At 37.7% G+C, this 14,772-nt stretch overlaps 1 protein-coding gene across 36 annotated transcripts in view; it reads left to right on the top strand.

The window, feature by feature from the left end:
• CCDC91 (coiled-coil domain containing 91) overlaps positions 1-14,772 on the top strand; it is a 417,526-nt gene that overhangs the window by 309,750 nt on the left and 93,004 nt on the right. Inside the window, exon 12 of one of the 36 annotated variants that reach the window (XM_073788911.1) lies at positions 13,435-13,574. The exons of the other annotated variants lie outside the window; for them this stretch is intronic. Within the exon in view, the coding sequence (XP_073645012.1) occupies positions 13,435-13,512 (78 nt within the window). The 3' untranslated portion in view covers positions 13,513-13,574. Of the gene's footprint in view, positions 1-13,434; positions 13,575-14,772 lie in introns of those variants that run through there. 36 annotated transcript variants of the gene reach the window in all.

Genomic DNA, 14,772 nt, shown 5'->3' with positions numbered 1-14,772 from the left:
TTCTGCAGAGGTTACAAACATGAATGAGACTTTGTCACTGTCTTCAAAGATCTTACAATAAACTAGGGAATATGTCAAATCCATAAATTATTCTAATGTGAGGCAGAATGAGCTATGACAAAGCACATTTGGTTGAGGCATTTGAATGCTCAAAGAAGGGAAATAAGCATAGTGGATGGTGGACATCAACTTGACAAAACTTGAATATGTTTATTGGGAAAGCAACATAAAACAAAGATGGAGTTGATATGCTTGAGCAGATTATGAGAACCTTTAAGTTAAATAGCCAAATTCACATTTAATATTATCAGAAATAGAATGCCGTTGATACGGAAGATTAACATGGCCGCCTTAAATGTGATACACTGAAGCACGGGAGAGTCTGAAGTTAAGAATACTCTCTGGAAGTTGCTGGAATACTTGACATGCAAAAAGAGGGCAGCCTAGCCCAAGTGATAGCAGTTGAAATGGCAAAGGAAAGACAGACATTTTGGAGGGAAGAAGACTTAACCTGGTGACTGGAAATAGGATATGAAATCAAATATGTCTCTAAGGCTTGAAATTTTAGTAACTGATAAAATTTCATTCTGATAACTCTAATTTAGTAACCCTGTATCTGGGGAAGACAACCAAAAATTGACCATTTTTGGTGTAATCCTGTTCTGAATAATAGTGAGTAAACAAAAAACATATTTTACCAACCTAGCAAGGTTTAAGTAGTCCACAGTTCCTTGGTTATATCATTTATTACTAATAACTTCATTTTCAAATAGTAAATCACCATTCTTTTCACATTATATTTGTGGGATATATTTAAGAATATTTAAGTATTTTTAGTTTTCCTCTATTTTATCAGCTTTATATTCTGTACATTTTTCTAACCCAGGTGTGATTGAGAACCATTATATCCCACTGTACATTATATCTTAATCAGGTGTAGTTGAGATCCATTAATATATGTTAATATCTGTGTTTCACAAGTTTCAGCATCAGTTGTTTTACAACACTACTACAGACTTTTAACGAATCCTTTGTGCACTGATATTACCATCCACAACAAAGTATTATATGAGAGGAGAAAAAAAATGTTGAATGATAACATGAACAAATGTATCAGAATCTGTAGAATTTAAAATTTTATAGACTGGTTTAAGGGGAAAACAATCTTTAATTTGTAAATCTCTTATATGAGTCAGGAAAAAGAGATGATGAAAAAAATAACCATATATATATTTAAAAGAACGAAAGATAGCATCTAGGAATGAAATAGATAATGTTGGACTTTAAAGTTTACTGAGTGGAGCTTCTCATCACAGCATAACTCGTATGGAACTATTTCACCAAAACCAACCATAAACGTGGCACAAAATATATGAAGTAACATTCTGAAGGCACTGTCATTGTAAAACAATTAATGTAGATGGGATTGGATGAGATACAATGCTTGAGAAAATGGAAACATGCGAGGCGAACTTTGCATTCAGTCTTTTTTTTTTTTTTAACATCTTTATTGGAGTATAATTGCTTTACAATGGCGTGTTAGTTTCTGCTTTAAAACAAAGTGAATCAGTTATACATATACATATGTTCCCATACCTTTCCTCTTGCGTCTCCCTCCCTCCCACCCTCCCTATCCCACCCCTCTAGGTAGGTGGTCACAAAGCACTGAGCTGATCTCCCTGTGCTATGCGGCTGCTTCCCACTAGCTATCTGCTGTACGTTTGGTAGTGTATGTATGTCCATGCTACTCTCTCACTTTGTCACAACTTACCCTTCCCCCTCCCCATATCCTGAAGTCCATTCTTTAGGAAGTCTGTGTCTTTATTCCCGTCTTGCCCCTAGGATCTTCATGACCTTTTTTTTTTTTTCTTAGATTCCATATATATGTGTTAGCATACGGTATTTGTTTTTCTCCTTCGAACTTACGCCACTCTGTATGACAGACTCGGGTCCATCCACCTCACTACAAATAACTCATTTTCCTTTCTTTTTATGACTGAGTAATATTCCATTGTATATATATGCCACATCTTCTTTATCCATTCATCTGTTAATGGACAATTAGGTTGCTTCCGTGTCCTGGCTATTGTAAACAGAGCTGCAATGAACATTTTGGTACATATCTCTTTTTGAATTATGGTTTTCTCACGGTATATGCCCAGTAGTGGGATTGCTGGGTCGTATGGTAAATTCTATTGTTAGTTTTTTAAGGAACCTCCATACTGTTCTCCATAGTGGCTGTATCAATTTACATTCCCACCAACAGTGCAAGAGGGTTCCCTTTTCTCCACACCCTCTCCAGCATTTATTGTTTGTAGATTTTTTGATGATGGCCATTCTTACCGGTGTGAGATGATATCTCATTGTAGTTTTGATTTGCATTTCTCTGTTGAGTAATGATGTTGAGCATTCTTTCATGTGTTTGTTGGCAATCTGTATATCTTCTTTGGAGAAATGTCTATTTAGGTCTTCTGCCCATTTTTGGATTGGGTGGTTTTTTTGATATTGAGCTGCATGAGTTGCTTGTATGTTTTCAAGATTAATCCTTTGTCAGTTGCTTTGTTTGCAACTATTTTCTCCCATTCTGAGGGTTGTCTTTTCGTCTTGTTTATGGTTTCCTTTGCTGTGCAAAAGCTTTTAAGTTTCATTAGGTCCTATTTATTTTTGTTTTTATTTCCATTTCTCTACGAGGTGGGTCAAAAAGGATCTTGCTGTGATTTATGTCATAGAGTATTCTGCCTATGTTTTCCTCTAAGAGTTTGATAGTTTCTGGCCTTACATTTAGGTCTTCAATCCATTTTGAGCTTATTTTTGTGTATGGTGTTAGGGAGTGTTCCAATTTTTTACATGTACCTGTCCAGTTTTCCCAGCACCACTTATTGAAGAGGCTGTCTTTTCTCCATTGTATATTCTTTACTCCTTTATCAAAGATAAGGTGCCATATGTGCATGGGTCTATCTCTGGGCTTTCGATCCTGTTCCATTGATCTGTATTTCTGTTTTTGTGCCAGTACCATACTGTCTTGATTACTGTAGCTTTGTAGTACAGTCAGAAGTCAGGGAGCTTGATTGCTCCAGCTCCATTGTTCTTTCTCAAGCTTTCTTTGGTTATTCGGAGTCTTTTGTGTTTCCATACAAATTTTGTTCCACTTCTGTGAAAAATGCCAGTGATAGTTTGATAGGGATTGCATTGAATCTGTAGATTGCTTTGGGTAGTAGAGTCATTTTCACAATGTTGATTCTTCCAATCCAAGAACATGGTATATCTCTCCATCTATTTGTATCATCCTTAATTTTTTTCAGCAGTGTCTTATAATTTTCTGCATACAGGTCTTTTGTCTCCTTAGTTAGGTTTATTCCTAGATATTTTATTCTTTTTGTTGCAATGGTAAATGGGAGTGTTTTCTTAATTTCACTTTCAGATTTTTCATCATTAGTATATAGGAATGCTAGAAATTTCTGTGCATTAATTTTGTATCCTGCTGCTTTACCAGATTCATTGATTAGCTCTAGTAGTTTTCTGGTAGCATCTTTAGGATTCTTTATGTATAGTATCATGTCATCTGCAAACACTGACAGCTTTACTTCTTCTTTTCCGATTTGGATTCCTTTTATTTCTTTTTTTTTCTCCGATTGCTGTGGCTAAAACTTTCAAAACTACGTTGAATAATAGTGGTGAGAGTGGGCAACCTTGTCTTGGTCCTGATCTTAGTGGAAATAGTTTCATTTTTTCAACTTTGAGGATGATGTTGGCTGTGGCTTTGTCATATATGGCCTTTATTATGTTGAGGAAATTTCCCTCTTTGCCTACTTTCTGCAGGGTTTTTATCATAAATGGGTGTTAAATTTTGTTCAAAGCTTTCTCTGCATCAATTGAGACGATCTTATGGTTTTTCTCCTTCAATTTGTTAATATGGTGTATCACATTGATTGATTTGCATATATTGAAGAAACCTTGAATTCCTGGGATAAACCCCACTTGATCATGGTGTATGATCCTTTTAATGTGCTGTTGGATTCTGTTTGCTAGTATTTTGTTGAGGATTTTTGCATCTGTGTTCATCAGTGATATTGGCCTGTAGTTTTCTTTCTTTGTGACATCTTTGTATGGTTTTGGTATGAGGGTGATGGTGGCCTCATAGAATGAGTTTGGGAGTGTTCCTCCCTCTCCTATATTTTGGAAGAGTTGGAGAAGGATAGGTGTTAGTTCTTCTCTAAATGTTGATAGAATTCACCTGTGAAGCCATCTGGTCCTGGGCTTTTGTTTTTTGGAAGATTTTTAATCACAGATTCAATTTCAGTGCTTGTGATTGGTCTGTTCATATTTTCTATTTCTTCCTGGTTCAGTCTCGGAAGGTTGTGCATTTCTAAGGATTTGTCCATTTCTTCCAGGTTGTCCTTTTCATTGGCATAGAGTTGCTTGTAGTAATCTCTCATGATCCTTTGTATTTCTGAAGTGTCAGTTGTTACTTCTCCTTTTTCATTTCTAATTCTATTGATTTGAGTCTTCTCCCTTTTTTTCTTGATGAGTCTGGCTAATGGTTTATCAATTTTGTTTATCTTCTCAAGGAAACAGCTTTTAGTTTTATTGATCTTTGCTATCGTTTCTTTCATTTCTTTTTCATTTATTTCTGATCTGATCTTTATGATTTCTTTCGGTCTGCTAACTTTGGGATTTTTTTAATTCTTTTTTCCCTAACTGCTTTCGATGTAAGGTTAGGTTGTTTATTTGAGATGTTTCTTGTTTCTTCAGGTAGGATTGAATTGCTATAAACTTCCCTCTTAGAACTGCTTATGTTGCATCCCTTAGGTTTTGGGTCGTCATGTTTTCATTGTCATTTGCTTCTAGGTATTTTTTGATTTCCTGTTCGATTTCTTCAGTGATCTCTTGATTATTAAGTTGTGTATTGTTTACCTTCCATTTGTTTGTGTTTTTTACAGAGTTTTTCCTGTAATTGATATCTAGTCTTATAGCGTTGTCGTCAGAAAAGATATTTGATATGATTTCAATTTTCTTAAATTTACCAAGGCTTGATTTGTGACCCCAGATATGATCTATCCTGGAGAATGTTCCATGAGCACTTGAGAAGAATGTGTATTCTGTCGTTTTTGGTGGAATGTCCTATAAATATCAATTAAGTCCATCTTGTTTAATGTATCATTTAAAGCTTTTGTTTCCTTATTTATTTTCATTTTGGATGATCTCTCCTTTTGTGAAAGTTGGGTATTAAAGTCCCCTACCATGATGTGTTACTTTTGATTTTCCTTTTTATGGCTGTTAGCATTTGCCTTATGTATTGAGGTGCTCCTATGTTGGGTGCATAAATATTTACAATTGTTATATTTTCTTCTTGGATTGATCTCTTGATCATTATGTAATGTCCTTCTTTGTCTCTTTTAACAGTCTTTATTTTAAAGTCTATTTTCTCTGATATGAGAATTGCTACTCCCGCTTTCTTTTGATTTCCTATTGCATGGAATATCTTTTTCCATCCCCTCACTTTCAGTCTGTATGTGTCCCTAGGTCTGAAGTGCGTCTCTTTTAGACAGCATCTATACGGGTCTTGTTTTTGTATCCATTCAGCCAGTCTGTGTCTTTTGGTTGGAGCATTTAATCCACTTACACTTAAGGTAGCTATCGATATGTATGTTCCTATTCCCATTTTCTTAATTGTTTTGGGTTTGTTATTGTAGGTGTTTTCCTTCTCTTGTCTTTCCTGCCTAGAGAAGTTCCTTTAGCATTTGTTGTAAAGCTGGTTTGGTGGTGCTGAATTCTCTTAGCTTTTGCTTGTCTGTAAAGATTTTAATTTCTCCATCAAATCTGAATGAGATCCTTGCTGGGTAGAGTAATCTTGGTTGTAGGTTTTTCTCCTTCATCACTTTAAGTATGTCCTGCCACTCCCTTCTGGCTTGCAGAGTTTCTGCTGAAAGATCAGCTGTTAACCTTATGGGAATTCCGTGTGTTATGTTGTTTTTCCCTTGCTGCTTTTAATATTTTTTCTTTGTATTTAGTTTTTGGTAGTTTGATTAATATGTGTCTTGTTGTGTTTCTCCTTGGATTTATCCTGTATGGGACTCTCAGTGCTTCCTGGACTTGATTAACTATTTCCTTTCCCATATTTGGGAAATTTTCAACTATAACCTCTTCAAATATTTTCTCCATCCCTTTCTTTTTCTCTTCTTCTTCTAGGACCCCTATAATTCGAATGTGGTGCTTTTAATGTTGTCCCAGAGGTCTCTGAGACTGTCCTCAGTTCTTTGCTTTCTTTTTTCTGTATTCTACTCTGCAGTAGTTATTTCCACTCTTTTATATTCGAGGTCACTTATCCGTTCTTCTGCCTCAGTTATTCTGCTATTGATCCCTTCTAGAGTATTTTTAATTTCATTTATTGTGTTGTTAATGATTGATTGTTTGCTCTTTAGTTCTTCTAGGTCCTTGTTAAATGTTTCTTGAATTTTCTCCATTCTATTTCCAAGATTTTGGATCATCTTTACTGTCATTATTCTGAATTCTTTTTCAGGTAGACTGCCTATATCCTCTTCATTTGTTAGGTCTCGTGGGTTTTACCTTGCTCCTTCATCTGCTGTGTGTTTCTCTGTCTACTCATTTTGCTTAACTTACTGTGTTTGGGGTCTCCTTTTTGCAGGCTGCAGGTTCGTAGTTCCCATTGTTTTTGGTGTCCGTCCCCAGTGGCTAAGGTTGGTTCATTGAGTTGTGTAGGCTTCCTGGTGGAGGGGACTAGTGCCTCTGTCCTGTTGGATGAGGCTGGATCTTGTCTTTCTGGTGGGCAGGTCCATGTGTGGTGGTGTGTTTTGGAGTGTCTGTGGCCTTCTTATGATTTTCGGCAACCTCTCTGATAATGGATGGGGTTGTGTTCCTGTCTTGCTAGTTGTTTGGCATAGGGTGTCATGCACTGTAGCTTGCTGTCATTGAGTGAAGCTGGGTCTTGGCATTGAGTTGGAGATCTCTGGGAGATTTTTGCCATTTTATATTACGTAGAGCTGGGAGGTCTCTTGTGGACCACTGTCCTGAACTTGGCTCTCCCACCTCAGAGGCACAACCCTGATGCCTGGCTGGAGCACCAAGAGCTTTTCATCCACACAGCTCAGAATAAACGAGAGAAAAAATAGAAGGAAAGAAAGGAAGGTAGGAAGGAAGGAAGAAAGAGAAAGAAAGAAAGAAAGGATAAAATAAAATAAGTGTCCATCGACAGATGAATGGATAGAGATGTGGCACATATATACAATGGAATATTACTCAGCCATAAAAAGAAACGAAAGTGAGTTATTTGTAGTAAGGTGGATGGACCTAGCGTCTGTCATACAGAGTGAAGTAAATCAGAAAGAGAAAAACAGATACCGTATGCTAACACATGTATATGGAATCTAAAAAAAAAATGATTCTGATGAACCTAAGGCAGGACTGGAATAAAGACACAGACTTAGAGAATGGACTTGAGGACACGGGGCAGGGAAGAGTAATCTGGGATGAAGTGAGAGAGTAGCATTGACATATGTACACTACCAAATGTAAAATAGATAGCTAGTGGGAAACAGTTGCATAGCACAGAGAGATCAGCTTGGTGCTTTGTGACCACCTAGAGGGGTGGGATAAGGAGGGTGGGAGGGAGACCCAAGAAGGAGGGGATATGGGGATATATGTATACATATAGCTGATTCATTTTGTTATACAGCAGCAACTAACACAACAATGTAAAGCAATTATACCTCAATAAAGATGTTAAAAAAAGAAAATAAAGTAAAATTAAAATAATTAAAATAAAAAATAATTTTAAAAAGTAAAAAAAAAGAAAAGCGTACAGACAGGACCCTAGGACAAATGGTAAAAGCAAAGCTATACAGACAAAATCACACACAGAAGCATACACATACACACTCACCAAAAGAGAAAAACGGAAAAAAATATATATATATCTTTGCTCCCAAAGTCCACCTCCTCAATTTGGGATATTTCGTTGTCCTATTCTGGTGTTCCACAGATGCAGGTACATCAAGCTGATTGTGGAGATTTAATCCGCTGCCCCTGAGGCTGCTGGGAGAGATTTCCATTTCTCTTCTTTGTTGGCACAGCTCCCGGGGTTCAGCTTTGGATTTGGACCCGCCTCTGCGTGTAGGTCGCCTCAGGGCGTCTGTTCTTCGCTCAGATAGGACGGGGTTAAAGGAGCAGCTGCTTCGGGGGCTCTGGCTCACTCAGGCCGGTGGGAGGGAGGGGTACAGATGCGGGGTGAGCCTGCGGCGGCAGAGGCCAGCATGACATTGCACCAGCCTGAGGCGCGCTGTGTGTTCTCCCGGGGAGGTTGTCCCTGGATCAGGGGACCCTGGCTATGACGGGCTGCCCAGGCTCCTGAGAGGGGAGGTGTGGACAGTGACCTGTGCTCGCACACAGGCTTCTTGGTGGCGGCAGCAGCAGCCTCAGCATTTCATGCCCGTCTCTGGGGTCCGCACTGATAGCCGCGGCTCGCGCCCGTCTCTGGAGCTCCTTTAAGCAGCGCTCTTAATACCCTCTCCTCGCGCAACAGGAAACAAAGAGGCAAGAAAAAGTCTCTTGTCTCTTCGGCAGCTCCGTACTTTTTCCCGGACTCCCTCCCGGGTAGCCGTGGTGCGCTAACCCCCTTCAGGCTGTGTTCACGCCGCCAGTCCTCTCCCTGCGATCCGACCGAAGCCCGAGCCTCAGCTCCCAGCCCCGCCCGCCCTGGCGCGTGAGCAGACAAGTCTCTCGGGCTGGTGAGTGCCGATCGACACCGATCCTCTGTGCGGGCATCTCTCCGCTTTGCCCTCCACACCCCTCTTGCTGCGCTCTCCTCCATGGCTCTGAAGCTTTCCCCTTCTGCCACCCGCAGCCTCTGCCCGTGAAGTGGCTTCCTAGTGTGTGGAGACCTTCCCTCCTTCACAGCTCCCTCCCACTGGTGCAGGTCCCGTCCCTATTATTTTGTCTCTTTTTTCTTTTGCCCTACCCAGGTACGTGGGGAGTTTCTTGCCTTTTGGGAGGTCTGAGGTCTTCTGCCAGCGTTCAGTAGGTGTTCTGTAGGAGCTGTTCCAGATGTAGATACTTTTCTGATGTATTTGTGGAGAGGAAGGTGATCTCCGCGTCTTACTCTTCCGCCATCTTTAAGCTCCTCCCTGCATTCAGTCTTAAAAGCGTTTTCTACTTGGCAGCATGCAAAATTAAAACTCAAAAGCATAAAAAGTCTTACAGCGCCGACGAGGCAGGAGGCAGAGTTCATGCCTGCCAAGAGGCATATTTTCAGAACAAACTCTCAGAACAACAAAAATCTGTGTTCAAATTACCCCCAAGTCCTTGGCCAAATCCTAAATTGCATATGCAGAGTGCAAGACTCTTAAAATCCAGCAACAAAAAAGAACAGCTGAGAGGCTAAAGAGCTGACCAGGTACTTTGGGGAAGTAAGGGTTGTAAGTTAAGTCTTGCAAAGGTAGAAGTGTTTTGATAAATCAAAGACTTTCATTTGAGAATCCCTGAAAGGCATTACTTTTTAGAATAAAGCCGCAACCTAGGAATAAGGGCCCTTACAAAACAACATGTAAAAAAGGCCAATAAGCATATGAAAAGGTGTTCAATATCATTATTCATGCTGGAAATATGAATTAAAATCAAAAGAGATATCCATATGCCTGGGTATGGATATAATTAAAGGGACTGACAAAATACCAAGTACTGACAATGATGTGGATCAGTTGGACCTCTAGTGCTTTTTTGGTGGGAGTGTAAATTTGCCTACTTTTTAAAAGTGTGTGGCCGTATTTACTAAGTAGCTCAACACATGTATACTCTGGCACCCACCATTTCCACAATTATGTACGCACTCAACAGAAATTAATGCTTATGCCCACTAAAAGATGTGTAAAGGAATGATAAAATGAGCTTTCTTCATAATAATCCCAAACGGAAACTCTCCAAATATCCGTTATTGGTGGAATGGATGAATAAATTGTGGTGTATTGTTTGGAACACTACACCAAAATTAAAAGACAAACTAATGATACAATCTACAATATGGATGAATCTCAAAAATTTTGTGTTGAATAAAATTTGGTCACAAAAGCATAAATATGGTGTGATTCAAATTTTATGACCTTTAAGAACAAGAAAAAGTAACCTATGTGGATAGAAATTACAATAGTGGTTGTCTATGATGGGGAGAAGCATGAGAGAACTTTCTGTGGCATTTAATTGTTCTTTTTCTTGATCTGGGTAGTGAGTAAATGGGTGTATATGTATGTAAATATCCACTGAGTGATACACTTAAAGTTTGTGCATTCCACTGTGTATGAAATTTATAAAGAAAGCTAAGCACAAAGGAAAAAGATTGCAGTCATTTATAAAATAGCTATTTACTTAAAAAGCTGTGAGAAGCATCTATAGTGTTACTTCAGAGGAAAATCATAGCCTTAAATATTTAAATTAGAAAGTAGAAAAGACTGCAAAATAATGAGCTAATAACACTTCCAATTTATTAAGGAAGTTAGATAAGAAAGAATAGAATAATCCAAAGAAGATAGAAGGAAAACAATAATAAAGGTTATGACAGAAATTCATGACATAGATTAGAAAGTTTACAAATACTAAACTGTCATTTTTTAAAGACATAAAATTCACAAATCTTTCACAAGATTAATGGACGAAAGAGGAATGTTATTAATGAACATTATCAGAGAGATGAATCTTTATTTAGGATAATGTAGATCCTATAAAAATTTTAGCGATGATATAGCAATATAACTAACAATACCAATCAACTGTAAAGCTTAGATGAAATGAAAGAGTACCAAGAAAAATATAAATCCCAGAATTGATGCAAGAAGAATTAGAAATGCTAAATAGTTCTGTAGCTGCAGAAGAAACTGTATCTGTAGTTTAAAAATATTCATTTTTCTCTAAAAAATAAATGTAAATACTCCCCTCCCAGTAGATGGAGTCCAGTTTCCCTCCCCTTGAGTGTTGACTGGACTTAGTTGTTCATATCTAATGAACAGATTATAGAAAGGGAAAAAATGTTAGCTTTATGTTAGAGACACCTGGCAGATAGCCCTTTAACCAAATGACCAAAGTTAACATTGCCAGTGATAAATTATGTTTAATGCCATGTTGCCCCTGATATGATACAATGAGAGGCATTCTTCACCTTTATGGTATTCTTCTCCAAAATTCATAACCCCAGTCTAATCATAAGGAAAAAGAAGGCAAATCCAAATCTCTTCAAAATACCTGAAAAGTATTCTTCAACAGTGTCAATATAATAAGGAAGACTGAGAAACTACCACAGATTGGAGGAGACTAACGAGACATGATGTCTGAATGCAATGTTCTACCCTGGTGTAATCATGGAACAGAAAAAAGGCATTATTGGAAAAACTGATGTAATACAAATAAAATCTGTAATCTGTTTAATATTACTGTATGATACTATTTCTTAGCTTGATAAATGTACCGTAATTATGTAAGATGTTAATAGAAGAAGCTGGATTAAGGGAATATGAAAACCCTTTTACTATCATTGCAAGTTTTCGGTAAATTTAAAATTATTTCAAAGTAAAAAAGTTTCATAATTTTTTCTAACACATATCTAGTTAAAAAGAGCAGTTTTACCTACTCCCTTCTAAAACCTCACTGAAATAAAAACTCTGAAATGGAGCCCTAAATGAGAAGTGGAGATGACTGAGAAGACCAACATACAGTATACAGTGTACATTGTAGAAACTCCCAAAGGCTTACTCATTGGTGTCACCAGATATCTCTAGAAGTGAAAATGAAGATGAAGCTTCGAATAGAAGGAAAGTTTGGAAGTCTGTTTAATAAACAGTTAGATCCCCACTTACTCTCTGCCAATTCTGGCAGAAAACTGGGATTAGTTCTCTGGAAGAAAAAGAGAGAAATAGAGGGTCTCTAGAGCAGGGATCACCAAGCACAGCTGAAGGTATAGATGCTGTAATGAAATGGGGTGAAAAGGTTCAAGCTGCTTATTGAGAACCTTAGCCATTTTTCCCATCACAGCTCTCAGAATGCTGACAACCAGACAGGAAATTGGAAGATTCTTTTCTGAGGAATCTAGTCAGCCCAAGATAAAAGACTTAAATGTATTGGTATCAGAAATTGCCCCAAGGAAACAACCCAGCCAGATTGCTCTGCTATTAAGATCACAGTCCATAAACCACAACTGCAAGCACAGAGATGTTACTCAGCATTTTAGTACTCTACTCTTTAAACATGAGCAAATAGTCAAGTATGAACAGATAATTTCCCATGAAAAGCAGAACATAAAACATTCTATGGATATATGAAGAGTTTAAAAAACTTATTAATTTCCTCAAGAGTAAGAGATTTTGCCTCTATGAAACAGGAAGAGGATGCTTTTTTTTTAAGTCAAATAAAAGGATTAGAAACAAAATACAGTAGAATGTTTAAAAAAACAACAAGCGTCAGAAGATGAAGTGATAGAAGTCTTCCAGGGAAAATTGTATAAAAATTTTATTAAAATATAAAAATTGTATTAAAAATTTTATTCCATTGAAGAAATGGAAAATAGGAGTGAAAAGACCAGAAAATATGGCAGTCAGTTCAGGAGGTTCATTAGCTGAATAATAGGATTTTGAGAAATAATAATAAAAAAAGCAGAGAATAGAATGCAGGAAACAATATAATAATAATAGTAGTAGTATTAAAGTAAATCTTGCAGAACTGAAAGACATGATTTTCTAGATTGTAAGATATGAGTTTCTAGGTAGGCCTGTAACTAAGTTTGTTGTTAAATTTTTGAAAAACAAAGGTAAAGAAAATTAACAAATGTTCTCATAAGAGAGAAAAATTTTGTGCAAATGATGGGGAATCAGAATGTAATCAGACTCCTCAATAACCTTGAAAACTGAACAGAATTCCAACCTAGAAATTCACACTTAGCCAAACTATAAATTAAGTGTGAGGGTAGAATGAAAGCATTTTCAAGACAAAGGAGATACCAAAACAGTTCTCATGTGCCTTTTCTCAGGAATCTCCTGGAGTAGGTACTCTATCAAAACAAAGAAGTAAACCAAGAAAAAAGGATCCAGTGGTACCTAGAAAGCTGACGATAACAGCTCAAGAGAGATGTAGCGAAACCCCTAGAAAAATGACTGAGGGAAATCCCAGAATAGACAGCTATGTAGCAGACCTAGAGAACAACCAATCCAGGTTGGAGATATGTCCACGAGATTCGTCTCCAAGAAAATAAACATAATAGAATGCCTGATATCTTTGAATATATTGAGAAGATAGACAATTAGATAAGAATTTTGGAGTTAATGTTTAATACATACTCGCTTAGGCCAATATAATGTGGCAGTAGTAACATTGTATCATTTCTGAGCCCATATCTAAGAGACCTTAAAAGACCTTTCACTCTTCTTTTACAATTCTGTCCAGCTGCTATGTGAAAAATCCCGAGCTCGTCTGCAGGAGCTGGGAGCCCACAGGAAGGAGAAACAAGCCATCCTACCGTAGGCCATCCTAGAAGTAGTGGCCACATCAGACCCAGCAGTTGATTGCAGATACATGGGAGAGCCCAGGCAAGACCAAAAGAACTGTCCAGCTGAACCCAGCTCAGATTGCCAACTTACAGAATTATGAGCTAAATCAGGGATTGGCAAGATTTTTGTGTAAAGGGCCAGATATTAAATATTTCAGGCATTTATGGGCCAAGAGGTTTAATTGATACTATTATGTAGGAGTTTATGTTAACCCAAGAAAAAGCAGATATTCACAAATTTTTTTTATTGATGAAATTCAAAATGTAGTATTGATAATAAGGATAATTTTTCATAGTGTAGCTCTACTAGTGAGAAGAATAGAATTCTCTTTGGGGAGGATAACATTTTGCTTAATTGTGGTTCAATTAAGTATCCCTATCATCAAAAATGGTTACAAATACTCATTTATTAATGCTAATATGTAATGAGACTACATATTTCATCTTTAAGAATGTCTTTCACACAAATAGGTACTGGCAAATGTTGATATCTGTCAATGAGCATATGATTTTAATTGAGCATATTTATTAGCTGAGAAGCATCTATAGAATCAGGTTATTCTATTAATATTTTCCATTTAGCATATCATTACAATGCAGATTAATTATTTCCAATTGAAAGTTAGATGAAAGCTCCTCAGTTGCCCAGTGAATGGATTTTGAAATGTGGAAATTCCATTTGCAGTTGGATCAATGTGTGAAAAGCACTGATTGAGCTGTAGTGTGAGCTCATAAATTCATGTAGGAATAGAAGTCTCACTTCATTTTTTTAACTGTTGATGCACAGGAAATGCATTCAGCGCTTGACTTGACTTATGATTCAGACACTCATTTTCTAAGGTACATTTCCACAACTACGCGCAACTTTTAAAATAATACATAATTAGATAATATGCATACGTCATGTATAGAAACAAAAATTAAGTGCACTATTGCCCTAGAAAAATCTTTGATACTGTGTTTTACTGCCCACAGATCAAAATTAAATTGATTGGGCTTCCCTGGTGGCGCAGGGGTTGAGAGTCCGCCTGCCGATGCAGGGGACGCGGGTTCGTGCCCCGGTCCGGGAGGATCCCACGTGCCGCGAAGCGGCTGGGCCCGTGAGCCATGGCCGCTGGGCCTGCGCATCCGGAGCCTGTGCTCTGCAGCGGGAGAGGCCACAGCAGTGAGAGGCCCGCGTGCCAAAAAAAAAAAAAAAAAAAAAATTGATTGCTGTGATTTGTTTCCCATAAATA

Source organism: Tursiops truncatus, chromosome 11 (genome assembly GCF_011762595.2).
Source record: "Tursiops truncatus isolate mTurTru1 chromosome 11, mTurTru1.mat.Y, whole genome shotgun sequence".
In the NCBI taxonomy this organism is placed as follows: domain Eukaryota; kingdom Metazoa; phylum Chordata; class Mammalia; order Artiodactyla; family Delphinidae; genus Tursiops; species Tursiops truncatus.
The sequence above is the reverse complement of the archived record's forward strand: the minus strand, read 5'-3'. Positions and strand labels throughout refer to the sequence as shown.